At 34.6% G+C, this 25,892-nt stretch overlaps 1 protein-coding gene and 1 long non-coding RNA gene across 4 annotated transcripts; one reads left to right on the top strand and one right to left on the bottom strand.

Moving 5' to 3' along the window:
• Positions 1-929: 929 nt before the first annotated feature.
• Positions 930-21,066, bottom strand: LOC143235453 (uncharacterized). Of its 2 annotated transcripts, none has more exons than XM_076473646.1 (3): positions 20,789-21,066; positions 17,212-17,917; positions 930-4,164 (listed from the first exon to the last, which is right to left on the bottom strand). In XM_076473646.1, exons 1-3 carry the CDS (start codon positions 20,816-20,818, stop codon positions 4,094-4,096), a joined length of 807 nt encoding a protein of 268 aa, XP_076329761.1. In that variant the 5' UTR covers positions 20,819-21,066; the 3' UTR covers positions 930-4,093. The 2 variants fall into 2 exon arrangements, with proteins under 2 accessions (XP_076329761.1, XP_076329762.1); XM_076473647.1 differs by lacking the exon at positions 20,789-21,066 and adding an exon at positions 19,109-19,220.
• Positions 21,067-21,123: 57 nt separating this feature from the next.
• Positions 21,124-23,001, top strand: LOC143235454 (uncharacterized). 2 transcript variants are annotated; one of them, XR_013019198.1, is made up of 2 exons: positions 21,124-21,492; positions 21,983-23,001. It is a non-coding gene; the product is annotated as an uncharacterized LOC143235454 (long non-coding RNA). The 2 variants fall into 2 exon arrangements; XR_013019197.1 differs by having other exon boundaries at positions 21,124-21,497.
• The last annotated feature ends 2,891 nt before the right edge of the window (positions 23,002-25,892 follow it).

Genomic DNA, 25,892 nt, shown 5'->3' with positions numbered 1-25,892 from the left:
ATTTCGTGAAAAGCTACATGAGGGCTTTCCACGCTATCCGTCCCTGATTTAGCAGTGAAGGACTAGAGGGAATGCAGTTAGTTATCACCACCCACCGCCAACGCTTTTATTAAAATGCATTAACAAATGGAAGAATGGTTCGAGTCGGGCAGCCATTTAAACTGAGTTACATTTGAATTACATAATCGGTGGAGCCATGAGACAAAGTTGTTAGGAAAATACGTGCAACGTACACTAAACGAATGGTTTGCACAGCACGACTTAAAATCCTGTACGGGGTGACACGTGTGATCTTTTGAATCTTGCTATTTACACGTTTTTACTAATAGTTCCAAGGAAACATTTAAATAACGCTGGTTCTAGTATGAGAAATATCCAAGAAATTATTTTAGACATTTAATAACTGCATTTTAGGAAAGAACTAGATATAACAGTTTCTTCTGTTTTTAAATATTTCAAGCAATATTTCGTATCTGAAATGTTATACCATCGCAAGCACATAAAATAATTATTCAAGCAGAACAGAAAACCCCAAATGTAAAGCTGTTTCCTTACCCATTTTAAATCAACCAACAATTCAGACTTAGTTTTATACTTAATACAAGATTCATATTTCGACATGTTTATTATATTTTTTGAGCCACGCAGATAAATTCAGATACGAGCGTCTTAAAGACGTTCACTTTCTAAATTATCGCTGTTCTTATCATACAATACATCGATGTCAGAACAAAACCACATGTGCCTCCTTTTATTTTATAAGAACTATAAATATATAGTTCAAATATATTTATCCTAATTTCAGGTAATCTTCAAGAAACAAAAACTACAATTTATGACCCTCTAGCCATTCTATATTATATTCCACATGGAAGTAAATTACAATTGGCTATTGTAATCATGTGACCATTTTATGTGTGTACATTTTCTGTGTGGGTTTCATATTTTGTGCGCTTGTTCAAGTTTCTCCAGAACGCCGAATAATACATTTTAATCTTCCATTTTTCCTATACAAGCTTAGTGATTAGTTGAGACGGTTTTTAATTTTCTGTATTCTGTTACTTTATTTGTATTAATATAACAATATGCTTATTTTTTATTTATAGATTTATAGATCACAGTAGTAAAAAGTTTGATTCAGATATTCGTGCAAATTTACCGAAACTTATTCTACATTAGATGTTCCTAGTTTTGTTTAAACATAACAGTAAAACATAATGCTATACATTGAGCTATGCGTGTTCTGTCGACCACGGGTATCGAAACCCGGTTTCTAACGTTGTAATTTCGTACACATACCGCTGTGCCTCTCGGAACTCCTAGTTTTAAACTAATAGATAGGGATCCTGGTCATCTTCACCCACTATCAATTCTTGGGCTTCTTTTAATCGAATTGTTGGTTTTTATCATCACTCTTATAACGCACTCTCGTCCCCAAAATGCAAATCGTAATTTTATAATCGGAACTTGAACCGTGAACGCTTACCACTAGGCCATAAGTAAAGAAAAGAGATTATTCTTAATATAATATTAAGAGAATTTAGGGCTATTCTGAATAAAAACGACAACACATCATTGGAAGTACTTGTCTAGAGCAGAGCAATACACGACATTTAGAGGCAACTGTTAAAAAAGAAAAGAAAGTTAGCATTGAGGGTTATTGTTAATATATCACATCAATACAATACCGAGAGTTATTTGTTTTAGAGCACATCAGCACCACACTGCCAGTGATTCTTAATACATCCTGCGCCGAACCAAACAGGGTTATTCTTAATAAAACAGAACAACACAAAGGGTACTTGAAAGTAACGTAAATTTTACTTTCGATCATCTTGTAGAAACGAGATTTTATTATTTTAGTACAGAAATATCAAAAGTAGATACAGGATTAGCGAATCGTTTTCCGATTTTATGTTCTTACATTTAGTGGTTTTGGTTTTCAATAAAATAAACAGTATTCGTTTTTAAAACCTTTACATGAAAGAGTGTTCATAAATAATTGATTAAAACTGTATTTTTTTGCATATACGGCAATTTGTAGTAAATATATAAAAACTGTATTTGTGAACTATTAATATACAAAATCGTGCTCTCGATGCATTTAAAAAATTCATTTTTGTAACTAACCTTTAAATGTGCCGCAAATAACAATAAACACGGATTTCGAGACGCGATAGCGTTTTAATTCTTCAAATTTAAAGGTAACCCACCAAGGAGCAACTATTTATTATGATCTTATGACGTATTATAATCTTCACACTTCACAGATGACGTGACAGGCTAGAAAAGTGTATACACTCCGTCTATAACAACCAAATATCTACAATGTTAGTTAAATAGAATAGTCTAATATCGTCAAAAATATCACATGAATATAAATGTCCCTCCCAAAAAATCAATTACCAATGTTTACAAAACTAACCAAACGTTAAAGAAAATGCTCACCAACAATACATGTACAGAGCATTTCTCCAAACTACATCAACAACATTCTTAGGCTTAACGTACGATTCCAAATTAAAGTGGCTCACACACATAAATAATATTAAAACTAAATAACAAACAGTACAAAATTCCTTACTTACAACAGCATACAAAGTACCACGATCAATCTCCTCAAAATTAATGAAGTCAAGCAAACATAGAAACAATAACCGATAGACTCCTACATAACTCGTTACATTATTTCGAGAAATATTAGTGCATAAACGAATTACTAAGGGAACTAGATTGTTACTGTATAGATGATGAAAATAATCCAAAGCACTTCTCCCTAGTTTACACATACAGTAGAAATAAACGTAAAGTAAGACTACATAATGAGTTACTTCTAACTCTTCATTAGTTTTATATTACGGAGGAAATTTAAAATGAAGGAAAAAATGTGAACACTACATCATGAACTGTTCTCCATGTGTAGAACTTCGCATGAATTAATGAAAATATATTGCATTCAACACATCAATATTACAATAATTATCTATACGAATCAGAGTGAGTGCGTGGAGCAATCCCCGTGTAGTAATTTGAAATAATTCACCATGTATTGAGGGGGAGGAAGAGGTATACAAACACCTAAATCTCTATACAGACAAGTTACCTAACGATTCAGCGAGACGTTCAGAGTAATGTGCTGCAAATACATTGTAGTGTAAACGCGCACCTCTCTGAAAACGTTTATAATTACCCAGTAAGCCTACGATTCTCTTTCGATGGTACTTTTAAATATTTCAACTTATGCTAAGCCTAAGTTAATACACAATACCCTAGTCGTCTGTTTACGAAACATGACACTAAAAACTAATAATATATATATTATAGCTTCACTCTAAATTTTTATTTACTTTCTTAGTAGGTGGAAACAGTCTACATTTAACTGCTGGCAACAAAAATTTAATTCTAAGATTAATATGTTCATACTATAAAATACAACGTGGTAAATTTGTTATTTTATGTTATTGTATTAAAGTGAGAAAAAAACATTCAACAATTGAAGATTTATAGAGCATAGAACAAAGTGATTTGTCTTCCATTATCAGCCGTTACCTCTGTCTGCATATGACACGTATAATACTATAAATCAGTTATACAAACATTACAGGCACTGTTCTGTAGCTGTCGTAGTTTCTGCTGGAGTTCCAGTTCCTTCTTCACTTCAGCTTTCAGTGTTTGATCTAACATCTGGCTTGTTTTAGTTAACTGGTAAATATATGCAGCTGACTTTTCTAAAATCATTACTTTTGGGGCCTTAGAATTGTCTTTTAAATCAGGAACATTTTCTTTGAGGATCTGAAAGGCGAAACGTAAATCGTTTCGTCTTTTCCTTTCCATGCTGCTGTGCTCTTTTCTAACTCTTATGGAATCTTCAGAGTTAAGGCTAGATCGACTGCTGTATTTTCTTCTAGTCCGTGATTTATTTATTTCAAACTTCCTGTAGTTCAATCTTTGAATTCCTGACGGCTTACTACGTCCGATAGCAACACAAAGGGCACTGTTATCGCATGGTAACACAACCAGTTCAATCGCTTTCCGGACAACCAGTTTTTCATCATCGATAGAATATGATAATTTGCGTGGAATGCTTTTTTCACTAAGTGTCAACAATCCTTTCTTTTTTACTCTTGGATGGTGATACTTCGATAGTCACATCTTCTTCTTTAACTGCAACATAATAAAAGATAGATTAAGATCTGAAGATATTTACGTTTTTGTTTTAAATCCCACTGTATATTTTAACTACAACAAAGATACAAATAGAAAGCTATGCCTAAAATTTGTGATAAAGATTTCGTTAAATAAATGTTCTGGTTCTTTTTCAACATTTCTCTGCTGTTAGTGATTTTTACCGAACTTTAGGCGTAAAGGTTAAACTAGATAATAGCACATTCACAAACAATAATAATATTGTCCAAAGCAATAGTGTTTCGCTAATCATTATGTTAGCGAAAAACTAAAAAACGTTAATATCTCACAGAAATAAAATTACTAAGGACTCGAAACAGTTTAATGTTGACATAACAAGAAAAGTGACTTATTGTATAAGAAACTCCATCTTTGAAGTTTAACAAAGAACAGGAAAAAAAACATAGGCAAAGAAGACTAGAAAGGGAAGTGTAAAAGCAACCTTCACTACCCAGTATGATTCAAAACACTTTCCAGAAGAATCGAAGGTTTCGTGTAACAAATAGATTGGGTTTTACATTATTTCTTGCGAGGTAATTAAGAATCTGAATAAAACGAAGGGCATGGTTGATGGCCAGGTGAGTTAAGGTGTTCGACTCGTAATCTGAGGGTCGCGGGTTCGAATCCCCGTCGCACCAAACATACTCGCCCTTTCAGCCGTGAGGGCGTTATAAAGTGACGGTCAATCCCACTATTTGTTTGCAAAAGATAGCCCAAGAGATGGCGGTGAGTGGTGATGACCAGAGGTAAGGCAGCTGGTCATCACCACTCACGAGGGCTATCTTTGTTTTGTTTTTGAAATTCACACAAAGCTACACGAGAGCTATCTGCGCTAGCCCTCCCTAATTTAGCAGTGTATGACTAGAGAGAAGGCAGTTAGTCATCACCACCCACCGCCAACTCTTGGGCTACTCTTTTACCAACGAATAGTGGGATTGATCATAACATTATAACGCCCCCACGGCTGAAAGGGCAGGCATGTTAAGTGCAACGGAAATTAGAACCCGCGACGCTCAGATTACGAGTCGAACGTCTTAACCCACCTGGCCATGCCGGGCCAAGTAACTTTGAAATACTAAATATCATGCAGTTCAAATATTTTAATAATGACAATCTACAACAATAATAAAATTAATGATCATTTTAAATATCAAAACATATTAGCACAGGGCGTTGAAAAGATAATATCTTATGGATTTCTGAATATTATTTAATACTATAAGTTAAGTAGTAAAGAGGGTTAAATAACATAAGAATAACTTCATGCTTAGGTGTATTTCAATTTACTGGTAAATCGTAAAATAACTTAAATACCTTGTTTTTATTGAATAAATACAATCTAAAAACTAATATACTAGATTTATTAATTTATTAACATTACGTATACCAAGACTAGTTATTGCCACTTTTAATAAAGTTCTAGTGTAAAGATAGACTAGTGATAAAACCAATACAATTCCTTCTTAACCTGTTGTATGCCAAGTATTTCAGCTGGTACAATACAACTCTAATGCTTCTTCATTTTGTAACTTTTTCGTGACGCCATTTTGGATCGAAAGTGAAACAATTTGTAAGTAGGTCAAATACATGTATGGTGCTGACATCTAGTGTTGAAGTTAGGTATTACTGAGAACAAATTAACTCGTCTGTGGCACTGTGTTACCGATCGGCTTGGACGAGTTATCTCGTCTACGGCACTGAACAGGTTAAAAGATAGGGTTAACAGTAACTGTGTTAACTATAGGCTACTGGTATTAAGTATTTATTTTTAGGCTATAAGTATATATATAAAATGGTTAAAGACTAGTGTAAGAATTAAGCATTCACAGTTTGCCACGTGTAATGGGTGCAATGAGTGGGTTTTATTTGGGATCTCGAAACTGGCATTTACCTTTTAAAAAGCTACAAATGAAGATGTGAAATTTGTATGTACAGTTTGAAGATTGACGGAGAAGTTGGAAGCTATTATAATTAAAGTAGAAGCAACAGATAAAGAGAAGCATAGACTGTAAGAAATGGCAGCACCATTTCAGGAGGAGCTTAAGTTTTTACATGTAAGGGATATATAAGCTAACAATGACACTCAGAAAGTTAAACAGATTAATATTGTTGCTAAAACTAAAAATATTTTATTTAATTCTAGCGAACTTATTATGTTAAGTAACAAATTTTAACCCATGGTTTCTTGCAGAAGAGAAACTATTAGAGGGAGAACAAGAATCAGTGAAAGATGTGGATAATAAAGAGGTTATAGTAATAGGCGATTCCCTGACAATTAATATTGGTAGAATAACCTATGGGATAAACAGAGAGAAATCAGATTATGCTATGGTGGATGATATAACCGACAGAGCAGGATATAAAATGAAAGGAACTAGCAGAGATTCGGTTTGTGTGGTGTACATAGGGGCTAATGATTTGGTAAATGTAGGCCAGAGGTAATTAATAAGTATATAAATAAAGAAGCCATAACTTACTTTTATCAGTGACACTGCCCAACATTAACTGTGGGGATGAAGTTATAAGTAGGTCACTAGGGGTAAATGCTAGCCTTAGGTTAGCACATGAGGATGAACAGATTGGTTGGTCAGACTTATGAGTTTGATTCAGTGAAAGGGAGAGTTCTGGAATTGTTGGCTTACATGTAAATAAGATAAGGGCTGGCTGGTTTGCTACAGCTATTAACTCAGCTGTAAGGAAAGGGTTTGTTAGTCCTCGAATAGGTCCTGAGTTAGTTAGTCCTGGGCAGGTACCAGAGAATTGAAAGTTAGTTAATAGAACGCGTATTTTTAAGAGAGATGATAAAAACTGTGACAGCAATTATAGACCCCATTAGTCTTACACAGTTACGGGAAGAGTTTTGGAAAGTCTGATAAAAGATGCTTTGCAGAGTCATTTAACAAAGTTTAGAATGTCATCAGATAGTCAACATGGTTTCACTAAGAGAAAATATTGCCTTACACATCTTTGGACATTCTTTGGAAAGGTTACTGCTTATGTAGATGAAAGTAAGAGTACAGATTTGGTGTATCTGGATTTTCAGAAAACTTTTGAAAAGGTGACACATAAAAGGCTTATAAAGCAAATTATCTCTATAGGTGTGAAAATAAGTTGGGTAATTCGATAGAAGAATGGCTGGATGGAAGAAAACAGAGGGTTGTTATAAACAGAGTTTAGTCACACTAGATTGATGTTACATGTGTGGTACCTCATGGCTAAATTGTAGGACCTTTGCTTTTTTCAATTTAAATGAATGACACAGTTGAAATAATGATCACTAAATTACTTAAATTTGCAGATGATATTAATATCTTAGGTGTTGCTAGCTGTGAAAGCATGCTGCTGATCTACAGAAGGATTTAGATCATTTAGTCATAAATCTAAAGTCATTAAAACAGAGTGTTGTTGCTAGTGGTAGGGAAAGTTGGGTGTTAGGTTGTATCTACAGAAATATTAAATACACGTCTAAACAGTATATAACTTCACGTATGGGTCATTGATTAGGCAGCATTGGGAATATTGTGTTCCGCCTTTGCTCTTTACCTGAGGAAAGACATTGAACTGTTGAAAATGGTTCAGAGAATGGTGCCTGGGATAAAGGGGTAGTCATACGTGAAGAGGTTGAAACCTCACAAACTACTTTCTCTTAAGGAGGGAAGAGTTAGAGGAAATGATCTGACTGAGGTATTTCAGATTGTAAACGGAACTGACAAGCTTATACATCTTTTTCTCCATATTTAACAGTGAGAATAGTTGGAATACGAGAAACAATTATTAATTATGACAGGGTGGGAGTCACCTTCAGCTAAGACAGTTTTACTTTTCTAACAGTGTGGTTGGCCTTTGGATTTTGAAAAAGCAGTAAATTTAAGTGAGTTTAAGAGAAAGCTTGAGATATATATGAATGATAAAGGTTGGCTTTAAGATTTCTTCTCTCATTTTGAATTCATTTATTAATACTTTTAAATTGATTTAGAGAATAGATCAGCCGAGATGGATCAATAGGTCCCATTTTGTCCCAAAACATTATGTTATCACATTGAAAGCTTATCAATATTCATGGTCGTGAAATTATGGGCTGTTGTATTTAGTAGTTCGAAGATCACCCGGATATTGACATTTATTAAATAAAATTTAACAGGTTTGTTTGTTTGTTTTTTGAAATTCGCACAAAGCTACTCGAGAGCTATCTGTGCTAGCCGTCCCTAATTTAGTAGTGTAACTCTAGAGGGAAGGCAGCTAGTCATCACCACCCACCGTCAACTCTTGGGCTACTCTTTTACCAACGAATAGTGGGATTGACCGTCACATTATAACGCCCCCACGGCTGAAAGGGCGAGCATGTTTGGCGCGACGGGGATGCGAACCCGCGACCCTCAGATTACGAGTCGCACGCCTTAACACGCTTGGCCATGCCGGCTCTACTTTAACAGGTATCATTTGTTTTAAAATCGAGGGAATTAAAACAAATCAGTCTCGTAATTTACTATTACTCACTATCTAAACTAAGTGAGCAGTAATCGTAGCTTATCAATATTCATATTTTTTTTTGCAGCTAAATAGCCACTGCAATATTTTATATATCAAGAAATCATCTATTTCCCCTCCCTGAACGAAATCAACACCAATTAACTTTGAGTCAAGTTATCTTTGTAGTGGTTATAGGGCCGAACGGTTGATTTGAGGTTCTATAGTTGACACCCCCCCAAAAAAACAACAACAACAAAAAAACACTAAACAATTATGTTTACCATTTTACGGCTGGGTGGGTGTTTTATAGGAGTGATGGCCAAATTCCACTGTCAATCTAACAGAAAATTAGGTACGTTGACATGAGCAAGTTTTGAGTAAATGTAGGCTAAATTCAAATAGAGAAATCACTGCTACAGTACAAAAACACTTATTTTCTCAATAATTCTGAGTTAAACCCGCTCTACACCACCAATTTATATACTGTTTATATTTTAAATGAATAACCCCAATAAAAACGACTTCTAACAGTCTATATTATGTAACCTATATTTGGCATTCGGTACAAGTGTTTGATTAATATCTCTGATTATGCTTTAAAATATTCCAACAAGAATTGCAATATTCTTTCTCAACAACTGTTTTAAGAAACACCAAATTTGGATATTTGATGTCATCTACTTGACACGAACGCATCCAAAACACAAAGATACATCTCATTTAAGTATACCGATTCAACTAAACATGATTTAACAAAATAACTTTTCTGCATTATGAACCAGAACGTTTTTCGAAAAGAAAAAACAAAACTGATGTTATTCATTATTTCTTGTTTAACTGACATTTATCTGTATTTTCTGTGTAATTCATAGAGTGTTACCGTTATTTAAAAATAGAAATTTAATGTTGAAGACACTTATTTTTAATAGAATTTAAGATCCCCTATTACGGAGGCTCGAAATTTGTTTTCGTATAATCGTGTATTCCGTATAAGTGTGTGTTTTACCGCAAAGCGCCGTTTGGGCTATCTATTGTGTCCTCCGCGTGGAATCATACCCTGAATTTTGGGCTATCTGTTGTGTCCTCCGCGTGGAATCATACCCTGAATTTTAACGTTATAAGTTCATACATTGCTCGCTATACCAGCAACGTACACTGTAATAATAAATCTTATAACGTACTTACAGTAATAGGGTATAGATGACACCACTATCACCAGTATTGACGGTTTGTTGTACATATTTTATGGCTTTTTTTTTTCTCTTTATTTCACAACCTTGCCATTTTCTGAAAGGTTATATTACTTAGAACAGTATAGATTATAATCAATTTATAACTTGTGAATTTTTGGTAAAGCAGCATTTCATTTGATAAGAAAAACAAATTTAAGTTCCCAAATGTGCCCTTGTAAAAAGACAAATATTTCTCGCAATAAGTTTTAAGACGCACCAAAGGCGATATTTGCTTGCCCTATTATATTGAATATCCAAACATCCTCAGACCAAAAGTTACTTAGTCAGCAGTTGTTTTATGTACTAAAAGTAACGACTTAGAACAAACTAGTCTTGATTCAGTTTGTTTATTTTAAAGGTATACTTAGTATTGAAACAGTATAGACTACCTGGGGAGAGCTTATTATACTAAGATAGGCCTACTTTGGCAGTATCCACGACATTATTCTGTCTCACGAAGAAATAAAACCAAGCTTAAGAGTGACAAATATTCTTATTTCTTCTTGTTTTTTAAATTTATATTTTATACTATGTTGGAGCCTACACAGTGCATAATTCTTCTCGTGACTTATGACATGCGGTCGTTTTATTGACGTCACGACAGTACATATTTATAACGTTAAGCGTCATTTATGTGACGTCACTTTAGTGTTTACTGACAGATAACACACTACTGTATGATAGTGCGAATGACTAAAAAAGTAAGCCCTTCCAGGCGGCCTCTCCCCTTTTCGAGGAAACTAAATTTCACGTTGACTAGTGCCACTGTATTGACACGTGATGTCAAGCGGAAACCATATTATTGGTCCCCTAATTGTCAAGTATAACCGTGTAAATAGACATCCATTTCACTTTTCCAGGGCCCGGCATGGCCAGGTGGGTTAAGGCGTTCGACTCGTAATATGAGGGTCGCGGGTTTGAATCCCGGTCGCACCAAACATGCTCGCCCTTTCAACCGTGGAAGCATTACAATGTGACAGCCAATCCCACTGTTCGTTGGTAAAAGAGTAACCCAAGAGTTGGCGGTGGGTAGTGATGACTAGCTGCCTTCCTCTAGGTTTACACTGCTAAATTAGGGACGGCTAGCACAGATAGCCCTTGTGTAGCTTTGCGAGAATTTCAAAAATAAACACTTCACTGAAGCAAGCTAGCTTGACTGGCCTCACACGGTTGACTTTTACCGAAGATGATATTTAAATTCTAGTAGAAATTCTAACGTCCGAAGTAATTCACTGAAGTTGAACGGTTGATAATATTCCAAATCTATAAACGTTCTTGGTCAAATTCTGTAATTTTTCGATTAATTGCTTTCAATTATAGCTTATTAGGCTTATAGCACACTGACTGCAGCTGTCCAATGATATTACTACTACTTGGGTTTCGGCGCGTCGGTTTTTATACAGTAATTATGCGAGTTTCTCGACGTTTCAACAATAGTGTAGCGCGTTTTCGTAAAACAAATACTATTTATCTGTTCCTTCAAGAATCTTCTACAAATTCCGAGAACAGGAGAGATTGCGAAATAAACAGTCAAGAAAAAAATACATGCAGAGAGTAAATATTACAGAAACAAGCATAGGTACTTAAATAAACGTATAATGGTAAATCAGTCACGCCTCCACGTTAGAAAATTAAAAATTTGAGTTACATAGTTTTTATACATGATATTACACATATATAGATAATCTATTAAATACAATACATTGCTAAAGAATTATACAATTTCAATAATTATGAAAATATATAACATAATGATACAAACAACTTTTTGATAACAAAATTACAAAGCACCTGAAAGTGCTTAAATATAAATATCATCTTTTATGCTTAACACAGTCAATTATTACATGAATGAGATGTTCTTCGAACATTGGGATATGTTTTACAGGAGCAATAGAAATTTTCTTATGAGGTTTTCCAGTCACTTGACAAGTATGACAAACATTACAAAAGTGAGAAACACCATGCTTAATTTTTGTCTAAAAGAAATGTCTCATAATTTCGTAACATGTCTTGTCACAGCTACGTAATCTCCCATGGGGAGTTCATGGGCAACCTTCAATATTTCAGAATGATATGCTTCTGGAACAACTATTTGAAGAATTACAGCAAGTCCTCTGAAGCTGGTACATTTGGTGGTCTCCATTTTCTCAAAAGCACACACCATTTTTGACGAGTTCATGATGTTAGAAAAACACGTAGGTTCACTAATTCTTGATAGAAATAAAATGTAAACCCTATAATCCGAACGCTTTAAATGGTGGGCCTTACTTCTTCAGGGATAAACTGAAAAAGGAAGGTTCACTTTGTGAAAGCACTAGGTTATCGGGTTTTTACGTCATTTCCATTTTCGAAGAAGTAACCAATTGTAACTTTCTTCAGTTCATTCTTTGGAAGTGAATATTTAAAGCCCCCCGCTACTACAGCGGTAAGTCTCCGGATTTACAACGCTAAGATCAGGGGTTCGATTCCCCTCGGTGGGCTCAGCAGATAGCCCTATGTGGCATTGCTCTAAGAAAACACACAAACACATACACACGCATATTTAAAAATTGAGGAGATCTGCGGATCCTTTTCTTGCTCATATCAGTTTACTTCTGGTAAACGGTACTTAACCAAGCGAACCAGATCTATCATGTCAATCATTATCATTCACCAATGACTTGTAAATAGGACAAACATTCACAAGATCTATGTCGAACCCTGAAATATGTCTGTAACAAATCTATAATAATATTCTCTGAACATGTGTTTATCATTTCTTTTTGGCTTGATTTCTTAGCCCGAGCTCGAGTTACAGTACACGAAACACTTCTGGATGAAACAGTGATCGGCTCACTACTAGTTTTGGGTTGAGCAACAACTTTCCCCCTCATCCAAAGTTTCACAACAATAATGATACATCTTAAGTTGGCAGAATAAGTTTTACCCTAACCGCAACTGGTTCCGAAACTAGGTTTGATGTTAAATAAATATTATGAAAAGGAGCATTAACAAAACCAACTTTCAATATTCTGAGCCATTAAAAGACTCACCAGCGGTAAACCTCGAATTTAAAGGCAATACACCTAATAATAATGTTTGAGTCACCCCAGTAATACAAAAATACATATGGGTACGGGATTAGGAGTGCATTTGTCAAAGACACAGAACCAACAGACACTAAAGCTCAAAATTCCTTCCTAACTATATCAGCCTTTTTTTTTTTTTTATCAGTGGCCAAATAAACAACATTGGATGATCTGGTGAAACTATGTTCAGATTTGAACACAAATGCACTGGGTGTTGTATCATTTTCTTTTTCTTTATTCAAACTCCAACAATTGGATAAAAAATAACCAGATTTTTTACAGAAATAACAGACAGACTCTGATGATTTGGATAAAGTTTTATGATGACTGTCTGTAGATTTCGAACCATAGGAGCTGGATTTTTTTTTAGAATAATTTTCAATTTTAGTGAAATGGACAGAAACAGGTTTTTCCTGAGCTGGCAAGAATTTCTTTTTATGAAAAGTGGTTTATGTGTGTTAAAGTGTGATCACCAGAAAGACAAGCTGCTTCTTGTAGTGTTTCTACTTTCTTTTCATCCAAATAAATTTTGAGGTCGTCCCTTGTACATATAATTGTCTTACTTTGTCGCAGTTGTTACCCATATGCATAGAATTACACCATCTATTAAAAATAAAATTTTTCGTGGGCGAATTCTATATAAGTTTGGTTGTTTTTTTTTGCGATAAGCTCGAAACGTTTGGCGATAAGTCTCCAGTACTAATCGTCTGCTTTGAGGATAGCAATTTTAACCTTATCATAATTGAGGCAGTCTTCTAGAGACAGAGCAGCATAAGTCTTATGCTTTACCAATAAAGAAAACACTGTAATAATTATGACCATTTTTCGGTGGGCCATTCCATGGTTCCAACTTTCAAAATGATGGATATACAGGGTGTTCGGAAAGTCACTGTGTACTTATATATTTATTAACAGACATGTTTCAACATAGAATACAAAAGGTAAATAAGAATGACAATTATAAACAATGTTGAAAGTGACCCCCGTTGGCATCAATACAGGCCTGGATCCTTCTTATTTTGTTTCTAAACACCGCTATCAGTTGCTGGCTTGAAATAGACTGAATAAAATACGATTACAAAACTGCACAGTGACTTTCCGAACACCCTGTATTTATCAACTTCATTTGCATTAAATGATAGTATCTTAATATACTGACAAGTTTCAATAAGGGCTTGTTCAGCCTCAAAACGTTTATTCTCTCTTTCGGTTTCGATAGCAGCTTGCTCGACCTCGAGTCATTTGCTTTCTCTTTCTGCTTCGATGCATGTTTGCTCAAGCTCGATTTGTTTGAGTTTTAATTGGACTTCTAACTTGTCTTTATCACTCAACCCTGATTGGCTAGTGGAGACATTACAGTATTCCCCTAATGCTTCCTCAGACAACAAATCATCATCAACTGATATTTAAACAATACAGTTTTTTTAGTTTTTATTTCTCGTTGATTTTTAATCTTAATTCTAAAATTATGGCAACTTCAAGGAATTCACTTTTATTATATTTTTCTAGTTGCTAAAGAAGGAGAGGTTGATTCATGAAAATTTTGATAAACAGACATGATAAAATATTGTTGGGACTGATAAATATAAATCATATGATATGAATTTTAATTTATTTCGACTGTTTTTTTCTTATTCAGATCTCGGACACGAGCCCCCAGTTTATTATGTTACGCATTATTTCGGACGAGTCTCCGATTTATTATGTTATGTAAGTTACGTATTGCCCCCCAGTGGCTCAGCGGCATGTCTGCGGACTTACAACGCTAAAAACCGGGTTTCGATACCCGAGGTGGGCAGAACACAGATAGCCAATTGTGTAGCTTTGTGCTTAATTCAAAAACAAGTTACGTGTTATAATCTCAAAGGACCAGAAATTTGAAATTGAATATAATTAAAGTTTAATACATTGTTGGCCAAAATCTTAAGGCCAATGAACATAAAGAAAAAAATATGCATTTTGCGTTGTTACACTCAACCACTTATTTGAGTAGAACTTCGAAAGATGAAAATTAAGAAAAGGGGAAAAAAAATTAGCATTTAATAGGGAAAATGTGAACACTATTTAATTATCCAAAATACTAGCTGGTCAAAAGTTTAAGACCATACCAAAAGAAACCCTAAACAAGGTAGGAAATGTCCAATAAGAGGTCTCAGTAGCGAGTTGCACGGCCGTCATTGCGAATAACTGCAAACATTCGCTTTGGCATGGTCAATATAAGCGTTTGTAGAAGGCCGGCTGGAATGTTATTTCAAGTGATAAATGTGGCTACACGAAGATTATGCACTGTTTGGAATTGACGTCCATTTCTATAGACTTCCCTTGCCATATACCCCCAAGCATTTTCAATGGGGTTCAGTTCGGGCGAACACGCTGGATGGTCCAAAAAATCACGTTATTCGCCATGAAAAAGTCCTTTGTCCTGCGCGCATTGTGGATTGCAGCGTTGTCCTGCTGAAAGATCCAGTCATTTCCACACAAACGTGAGCCTTCAGTCAATATGGATGCTCTCTCCAACTTGCCAATGTAGCCAGCTGCTGTTTGACGTCGCTGTATAACCTGAAGCTCCATTGTTTCATGGAAGGAGAAAGCACCCCAGATCATGATGAAACCTCCTCCATTGTGTCGTGTAGAAAATGTCTCCAGTTGGATATCCTTATCGTGCTAGTAACATTGGAAGCCATCTGGATCATCCAGGTTAAATTTTTCTCATCAGAGAACAAAACCTTCTTCCACTTTTCTACATCCCATGTTTGGTGCTTCTCAGCAGTGTTTAACCGAGCTGTTTCGTGCTGTGGAAGGAGGCGTGGCCTTTGAAGACGTTTACGGTTTTTTAAAGCCTTTCTCTCGTAGAAGCTGTCATATTGTTCTTGAGCTGCATTCTGCGTTCGTAAGGGCCTTAATCTGGTTCGACGATCGGCTGGTGTCTTGCCGGACAACCCGTCGAATCCTCCATCTCAACGGCGGCAAAATTTTCTTGGGCCTACCACTTGAAATTCTCGTTCCGTATCCATCAGGGTCTTTTAAGAAATTTGCAACAGCAGTTTTACTGCGCCCAATCTCACCAGCGATGGCACGTTGAGAGAGACCTTGCTTTTGCAGCTCGACAATTCTGCCACATTCAAACTCTGCCAACTTTTTAGCCTTTGCCATGTTTTTACTCAATGTAACACAGGAGATGTCAGTGGGAGATGTTGACAACGCTTATGCTTGAACAGAAATGATTAAATTTCGTTCCGTGTTTACCGATTAACGCTTTGTTTCAGTATAGTCTTAAACTTTTGACCAACTAGTATTTAGGCTAATTTCATAGTGTTCACATTTTCCCTATTAAATGCTAATTTTTTTTTTATTTTCCCGTTTCTTATTTTCATCTTTCGAAGCTCTATTCCCAATAAGTGGTTGAGTATAACAATGTAAAATGCATGTTTTTTTCTTTATGTTCATTGGCTTTAAGATTTTGGCCAGCAGTGTATGTATCAAATTGATAGTATTTGCGAACAAGACCGATACATATAATTTTCTTTCTAAAACAAATATATTTTAATACACAAACAACAATACAAGTTATAACTGTTATTACTAATAGTAATTACAAATGATAGTTTATACGCAACAGTTTTTTACAAACTTAACAACCAAATTCAATCTTATATCCCGTTAAGAACTGAATATTTTATCGACAATCCAGTACCATGACGAGCAAATTAATTCTGAATCGATATTATCACAGCTCACTGAAGCTAGCTAGCTTGACTAGACTCAAACGGATTACTTTTACCGATGATGATATTTAATATCCTAGTACAAATTTTAACGTCTGAAGTAATTAACTGAATTTGAATGGTTGAACATGTTTGAATTCTATAAACGTTCGTGGTATAATTCTGTAGTTTTTCGATTAAAAGGCGTTAATAACAATTATAGTTTCCTAGGTCTATAGCAAATAGACTAAAACACTCCAATAATATTACTACTATTTATCGTTCGGAGCATCGAGTTTCTAGACATTTCAACAATATTCTAACGTGTTTTCGTAAAACAAGTATTGTTGATTTTTACTTTCAAGAATATTCTACAAATTCCGAGAACACGCGGGATTATTGCAATACACAGTAAAAATATACGTCACATGCAAAAAAATAAAACTATACAGAAACAAACGTTGGTACTATAATAAACTTATAACTGTAAATCCACTACAGATACAACAGATTATGAGGTTAAGATATCACAGGTTGACATTCACTCACCGAAGTGTGATGAAGTGTCACTGTCGTAGTGCTCCACATTTGGCCTATTAGGCGTTGAATCGCAATGATGTAACTTGTTTGTTTTATGGTACCCATTTTGAGTTTGGAAATGAGATTGATAATAACTGTGGTCATTACTCAAAGGACCTGATCTTCGGGGAAGGATGGTAGAAGAATCATCAGCTAAGGACTGAGAGTTTGTCGTTGCTGAAAGACTAGCGAGTGACGAAGGATTTATAGGAGGACAAGTTCTAGAAGTGAATCCAAAAGTTGCAAGTTGTTCTTTCTGTTTGCAATCGTCCGAACAAAGGCCAGACCACATGCAGTCATGCATTAACTCTACCTTCAGACCATCTTTGATCGCTGCTGGTTTCATCTGTCGTGGCCAGCAACTAAGAACACTAAAATCAAGATCGGAAATGTTTCGTGAAGATTCAAAATCACTACTTGATTCCAGCTGTAAGTGTTCCTGTTCACTGAGTGGGAGATGACAGTCCTCGTACAGATCTAGTTCAGGCGAGTGTGGAGATTTTGGAAGATCAATTTTTTTCCAAATATTTTCGCTTGGAACTGGCATGTTATAAGATTCGGTATCTGCTGGAAGATAACTCAAGTCTTCTTCTGTGAAGTAAGGTATTGCGCAAGGTTCAGTGCAGGTTTTTTGAAGTATATTACGCGATCCCATTTCTTCTTTTTTATGGTCAACCTGCAAAACACAATGCCACCACTGAGTTGCCAAGAGCTAAACCCTAAACAGCTACTTAAGATAAACACTATTAATGTGTAAACAGATGTGAAGATATGACTCGCACCTCTCATTGGGACATTGTGAATTTGGTTTGGTTTGTTTTAATTGCACGCAAAGCTATACGAGGGTTACCTGCGCTAGCCTTTCCTAACTTTGCAGTGTAAGACTAGAGGGAAGGCAGCTAGTCATTATCACCCACCGCCAACTCTTGGGCTACACTATTACCGACGAATAGTAAAATTGGCCGCCACATTATAACGCCCCCACGGCTGAAAGAGAGAGCATGTTTGGTGTGACGGGGATTCGAACCCGCGACCCACGGATTATGAGTCGAAGCGCCATAACCACTTGGCCATGATTAAAATAGGCAAGGTATGTGTGGGTAAACAGGCAAAATAAGAGTAGTAAACAGATAAGGTAAGAACATTATAACATAGGAGTGAAGGGTAGTAAATCAGTTAATGTAAGTGTTGTAACACAGGCAAGGTAAAAGTAATAACACATAAATCTGGGTTGGATATTTTAATGTGTTTGTTATCAGTTAATACGGTGAACAAAATACTCTTCAAAGTAATATTACAAGTAGATTAAGTGGGATGAAATCGCATCGTTTTAAAATTACAAATCCCGATTAACACCGCTAACTTAAGGGCTTCTAGTGCAGATGACCCTGGTGTAGGTTTGCGCGAAATTCAAAACAATCTGCTGCATATGCTATTTTCCTCGTAAACGTTGGAATTATTTCTACCGAGTTTTACTTTATGCATCAGCACTTTAAATTTGGAAACCATAGTTGATATTTTACATGTAAAGTCGATAGTTTTTGAAACTGATTATTTCTTTAAATGTCTTCAACGTCTTTATTTCACTTCGAAATAATATATAAACACTGTATAACTATTGCATTTCTCCAGATTTCCTGAAAATCTTGGCTGTATCCAAAGAACAGCTAAAAATTAAGCACAGCGGTAAAGATGTATATCAGACTAAAAATCGTGAATAATAAGTAACGTTGACATCCGACCTCTTTTTGTGAGACCAATTTTACAGTTTAACATTTGAAGCATGCAATCTTACATACGAGCGCGTATACGTCAATATAACAGCACATTATTCCTTTATCTATATGAATACAACAGTAACACATACTTCCTTAGTCTTTATGGATAAGACAGCAACACTTTCTTCCTTAGACAACAGAGTCAGTTGTTAACGTAGTTGGTTTTTCAAAGCGCGTCTGAGTCTAGAACTGTCAGTTGTATCTAAATAGTGGCTACAGTACACTTCAGTGGAACATTCAAAGAAAGCGAGTTAAAAATGGTAATTAAAATTCGTAAAGCAACCCAATCACAGAATAGCTTTTACGCGGTACGCCATCTATAATTTCTGGAAAAAGGTCGGACAACTTGGTTTCCCCATTTGTAGTTTCCTAATACCCATCTATTCACGATTCATTTATTGTACACGAGAGGCTTAAAGTTAATGTTCGAGAAGAGGGCAACATTTTAGTGGCTTTAAATATATTTAAAACGTGTTTTCTAATACAGGTACTTCAATTCTGTACCGTTACTTTATTTTCTATTATTTTTCTTCCTATTCCTTTTTTTTTTTTTTTTCTGTTACAACTTCCCCACCAAATCTAGGTATTATTCTTTACGTGTCTCACAAAGACATTCGGTAACATAACATATTAACATGGAAAATAAAAACTGTAACTCAGATCAATCACAATAATAAAATTTTGCCTTCGGATGCTCCGAGAAAAACAACAGAAAACGTACTGTCAAAATTATATTCGTTTAAAAAGTTGGAAAATATTTAATCTTCTCGTAACATAACTTAGTGGGTTGTGTGCTGATATTTTCCCACATTAGGCCCATTTTTTTAACTACTTTGCAAGTGTTCTCAAGCATATAGGTAGACGATAGTTTTTCACTCACAGTCTTGTGTGCCAGTCTCAGACTTTGTAAACAAGGAGAGAATTAATTACAGTCCAGGGATCTGAGGGAAGTCACCTCTCAACTGTTCATAAATAAGCACTAAATAAGATGTATAATGTTAATACATTAAATTAAATATCACATATTGTTTAAGGGTGTTAAAAATGATCATATTCTCATTTTAAATGTTATTTTTAAGACCCGCACCCGTGTAAAAGAAGGATATTTTACTAAAAATTTGGCCGAACAAAAATCATGAAGCATATAATCAGAAAAGCACAACAATAATTATTAACTAAACAGTCTAGTTACACTAATTGAGGTTATTTCAATACAACTTTCAGATTTACAGTCGGATACCAGACAGCATAGAAAGAAATTAACATGCCACAGTTGTCTTTGTGATACATTACCATCATGCATTGTACCTACGATACATTTTAACGACAACAGAAGGCGTAAAAAACTAGTCGGTTGTCAAATCAGTAATATTAAAAAACAACAAAAATTGTAATATCTGGACAGAGTTTTTCGAAACATAACCAGTTTATCGTCTTACTTGTGCTGGTACTAGTTTTGTCTTTACTTTTCTAAAACTTTACGTTATACTTATAGGCTAGTTTACGAAGTTATTTCTTGTAAATTATATCTAAAGGTCATTAAATATGGTACTAGTATTGTTAAACTTCAGTAGGGCTAACGATTAAAATTTACAAATATCAACAACCTTTACAATGTGCAGGGAAAAAAGCTTTTGAATATTTGTATAGATTTTAAAATGTAAATGCACAAAATCTGTTTAACTTTTCTTTGCAATAAAAGATATAAAAAGTTCATTCTTAGTCATTTTAATTAGTTGTATGCTAAATCTCAAGTGTGGAATACGTACCTCACTTCTAACATAACGTCTCAGGTCCATTTAAACATGCATAACAGCAATACACACAACTTCTCGGTTTTTACACAGTTGTCTGTTTGGCTTGCTTTTACACGTAGATAAGTGTTGGTATGCGAGGTTCGAGAGTACTTTTATTTTGTGAATGAGTTTGATATTTTAAATGAAAATTGGAAATTGGTGAACGTTTGTACATCAGTAATATGCCTTATTAAAGACTGGCGCTAGCTTTCCAAACTGCTTTACTTTGACACGACTAGTTTTAAAAACCTGACATTAAGAAAACTAGTTTTCGTCGCGGAGTTACACAGTTTCCCTAGTGACTGAAAATCTGGCGGGAAATAATGGACATGTTAGTAAATTACAACGCACTCAGCGATCTGCTTGCAGTTATCTACCAGTAAAACGTCACTGCTTGCAAGCTGTTTACAAAAGACTCCTAAAAAGTTTCCTTAGCCAAGATGGCGCACATTTGGTGTGAAATTGTTACTGTAGCAATTGCCTACACAGCTGATGTTCATTGTGATTTATAGTATACAATTTAGACAACTCGGATAGAGATAAAGATATTGCTGTATGAGTTGCGTTGCACTGCAGCAATGCTGGTAAAACTGACGGAGCCAAAGTGAAAGATTATGTGGAGAAGACAGTGACACAGTATATGGATTGAACGATGCTTTCGAGGAAGAAGTCTACAGGTGAGGTAGGCCTAAGTTTACAGTAGGTTCAAGCTTGCTGGCATATTTTTGACCAATTTTAAACCTCTTTTTAGACAGTTTTTTCCCACCATAAGGTTACCCGAGTAATGTTAGTACTAGTATTGAATGCCTGAGTGTAGCTGGTTGTATTAATAGTAACATTATTATTACTAGCATAATTTCAGTGATTTAGATCATATGACTAGTGATTTCGTGAATTTGAACACGAGTGTTGTGCTAATGGTATTTCACTTGTGCGCTGTTAATGGAATTTATTTTTAATAACATATTTAAATGCTTCATTAAAATAGCACAAGTGTAATTGATAATACATTGTGTTATATTATTCGATTCATTTTGGTTGTAGTATGTTTTTAGTTCATTCATAGATTTTGAGTAACAAAAAAAAATTCCTGTGGTTTGATTAATTTCTTTTCTCATAGGTATATCATAGGTAGACTTCTTAACATATTTTCGTTTATTATTGCAGGAAGATGTCAAACATGTGGCCACAAGAAATTTTTGCAGTACTGTGGGAAGGCCTAGAGTCGCAACAGAAAAGTGTTTTAGCACCTTTATGGACACTTTAAAATCAGGAGTTGTACTAAGGTGTTTCATCCTTTCGTGTATCAAAATGTCACTTTTTTGATATAGTGGAGAGTTGTTGTGTAATAATTTATGTGACCTGGTAAATTGGTATATTAAGTAGCCATCTGGAAAGAACACTGAGAATGTTCTTGCTGACAGATGTTTAAAAAACTGGTTGGAAATAATTGGTAGGAAGAGAATAAGCCAGTTATTATAACAAGGAGGGATTTTACTCTGTAATTATACAAGCAGTTTGTGATTCCAAATTTGTAGGCTGGCCAGGATCATCCAATGATGCACGGGAGTGGAAAACAGCCAAATATTTTTGCATCAGTAACTATAAATGTTCATTTACTGGACGACAGTGGCTAAATTTGTTTTTAATATTGCCATATAAAGACTATGAAAATGTGATAATGCAGCAAAAACAATGTAATGTGCAACTCAGTTTCAAATGACTTGAGTGGAAGCATTTGGCTAATAACAAATAGACTTAGATGATTAAAGTACTTGAAAATGAAAAAGTTGAAGTGGTACCCAAAATCATAACAGCTTATTGCATATTGCACAATGTATGCATAATTCAATGAGATAATGTTGTTATGGATGTTGACACTTAATTATTGCACATTAAAGAAACAAATCCAGTTACTAACAAGGAGGCTATTGCAAAGAGAGAGATTTTCTGGGAAACACTTTTCAGTGCCAAAAAATAACTTTTACACATGTGGTCTGTTGCACAAACAACTTTTAGATTTTTGGAAGTGTTGTTTTTATGTTTGTTTATATATAATTAGGCCTTATTACATATTTTTTTTTCTGTTTTGTTCTGTGTGCAACCTGTAGTAAAATTTAACTGTCAAACTATTTAATGTAAAAAATTTGTCCCAGGAGCAACAAATAAAGAAAAGTGATAGTTAACCCCATAACACAATGAATTAATTACAGGTATAGATATTATACTACTAAAATATAAAGTACAAAAAGTGAAAACAAGCCACAGGTTTCTCATTTTAACATAATTACTTTATTATAATGTTTTTAATTTCCACTTTAAACACAAATTTATAAAGAAATAAAAATATTATTTTTCTTTCATTTCTTTCAACAAGTTGTATTATGATATCTGTAAGTTTGTTTATTGCTTGCAGATTCTGTTGTTCCTTTAATTCTTTTACTTTTTTCACTTCTTGTCTTTCCTTCCTTCCTTCTAAGAAATCAGTGAATCATTTTGGAAGCTGGGTGTTCTTCCTTTTCATTTTGGTGGACTTACAACTTTAGAAAAAGCAGTGGAGGTATGTATGTTACTTTGTGTCTTGGCCAAATGATTTTGATGTCTGCAATTTCTGAATTTATTGGGTGATGAAATGTGAGCTTATTGAGGATAATAGGTAGCTAGCAGGTGGACTTTGAAAGTATTTTATTACCAAGATCAGCTTCCTATAAGTAAAAAGCTCCTAGTTTCTTCCAGCCTTTCTCATTACATTGTTTATGTCAAATTTTTCTGCATGCTTCGAGAAATTTCTTTACTTATCACATGGTTTTCCATTTCTAGGAAATCCATTTTCTTTCATTTTTGTTCCACCTTTCACCACAATTTTCTTTTTATACATGGTGGATCTTCAAAAAAATTTGCTGTGTCTAACCATTTGGCAATAATGCAATAACAGCTGCAATGAACCATTTACCTGAATAACAGTATAGAATTTTTCCAATGATCAGTTTAGACTGCAATCAAAATATTTTGTACTAATGCATACACTTATTATTGTGTTCTACAAATTTAAGTTAAAACATAATACTCATAACTTGGTTAGTTGTATTTCTTTTCTTGAGAAACTTGCACACAGAAGTATTAGATTATGTAAAGTTTAATTTTTAATAGATGTATGATATAGTAGACAAAGGGATCATTATATCAAAAGCCTCTGTTTACCCTTACTCAAGACAAGAAACCTTGAAAGTAACCTTAAATAGTGCAATACCATAATAATAATAATACCCATATTAAATTATCAACAAACTAGCAAGCAGGACACAGACATCTTATCAGGTTTTGCAAAAAAAAGGACAATGTCTCAACCAAATATTTTTCATACAGTTTATCTTTTTATTTATTTTTTATGAAGAGAATTTGAAAGTTTGTTTGCAATTTTCAGTTTGTTTCAAAGTGAGATTTTAATTATGTCAGGAAAATTACTTTAAAAGAGTGTTTGTTTCCAACTGAGAATATAATTAGGTTTGTAATTTGGTAATTATAGCTTGTATTTTTCAAGATGAAAAATTATGCATTGTTTCACAAAATTCGGCACTTTGTTGTATAAAGTTGGCGTTATAATTTTTCACGAAGTATGCATCTTGTGCTTTATCAAAGTACCAAATTTTTGCAAAACTGTATTTATGAATAGGAATGCAACATCAGAAGCATGTTTTAAAGCGAGAGTCAGTGATCATAGTGCTGGGACAATGTCTGGATCCTAGTCGCCATCTTGCAAATAACAACGAAAAGCAAGGTTGATCGCTTGTAAGTGGCTTTACTTTACGAACTTGAACTCGTCTATGCTCAACATTCTATAACATCTAATTAGTAGTTTGTAATAACAACATTTTAAAATATTTTATAACATTCGCTATAATTGTTTACCATTACTTTTCTTTAATTAAGAGTGCACGTGCTATCAAACTGGAATATACGACTATTATTTCTTTGTTTTTAATTGCAAATCTAAATTATAGTTATCTGTTCTCCGTGCATCGAGGTTATTGAAGCCCAAATTTCAGCATTATAAGCAATCTTAGTCAATGGGGGGTGTATACACCTGTATTTTTTTTAACCTTAAGACAAATGTGTACACTTGCAATAGTTACAAACATAAAATACTTTATTTAGAATTCTATTAAGCACTAATGACAAACCAATTTTTTCCTTTGTGTTTGTATACATTGCCGAGTTTTTATACTGTTCGAATAGAGAACAACTTCCCAAAGTACCCTCAAGTTCAACAATAAAACACGTGTCCTTAAGTATATTTCATAGTAAGGGCAATCAAGGAGACTGCATAGACTTACCTCCCCGAATCCAATCACTTGTTACACAGTTATTAACATACTGAAAGTATGCATTATATCTGTATTTTTAAAAAATGTTTCTAAGTGTTCTGGATCTAGACCAGATTAGGGGAGGACTGTATGATGGGGATACCATATCTGTTGTAAAAAATTTCAGCTTTTGCATTTTCGAGATGTGTTCGCGGACATGCAGACCAAAATCCCTCTGGGGGTAGATGGTAATCACTCACTGATAAATAACAACAAAGCAAATATAAACTACCTCACCACAAGTGGTGAAGAAAGTGGTGTTAATTGCAATATTTAAAATAAAGCGAGAGAAATTGATTTTTTTGTTGTCAGTATTTATTTTAAGGAACTGTAAATAAACCAGATTATTAGAATAACTTGTTCAAAACTAACAATAAAAGAAAGATTTAAACTACTAGATAATTTGTAAAAAAAAAAAAAAAGAGCAAACCGTTCGATACAGAGAGGTATTTGAAAACTTTTACAAACGAATAATGGGATTGTTCGTCACATTATAACTCCCCCACGGCTGAAAGGGCGAGCGTGTTTGGTGTGAGGGGGATTCGAACCCGCGACCCTCAGATTACGAGTCGAACGCCTTAATCCCCTTGGCCATGCCGGGCCAACAAATAAGTAGTCTTCAAAGTAATCATTATTGAAGGATTTTGAATATCTTCTTTTTCTTTCTCTTTAAAATTATGTAAAGCAAGTAACAGAAAACAATAATTTGCATC

This window comes from Tachypleus tridentatus, chromosome 12 (genome assembly GCF_004210375.1).
Source record: "Tachypleus tridentatus isolate NWPU-2018 chromosome 12, ASM421037v1, whole genome shotgun sequence".
In the NCBI taxonomy this organism is placed as follows: domain Eukaryota; kingdom Metazoa; phylum Arthropoda; class Merostomata; order Xiphosura; family Limulidae; genus Tachypleus; species Tachypleus tridentatus.
This window is presented reverse-complemented; position numbering and strand designations above follow the sequence as displayed.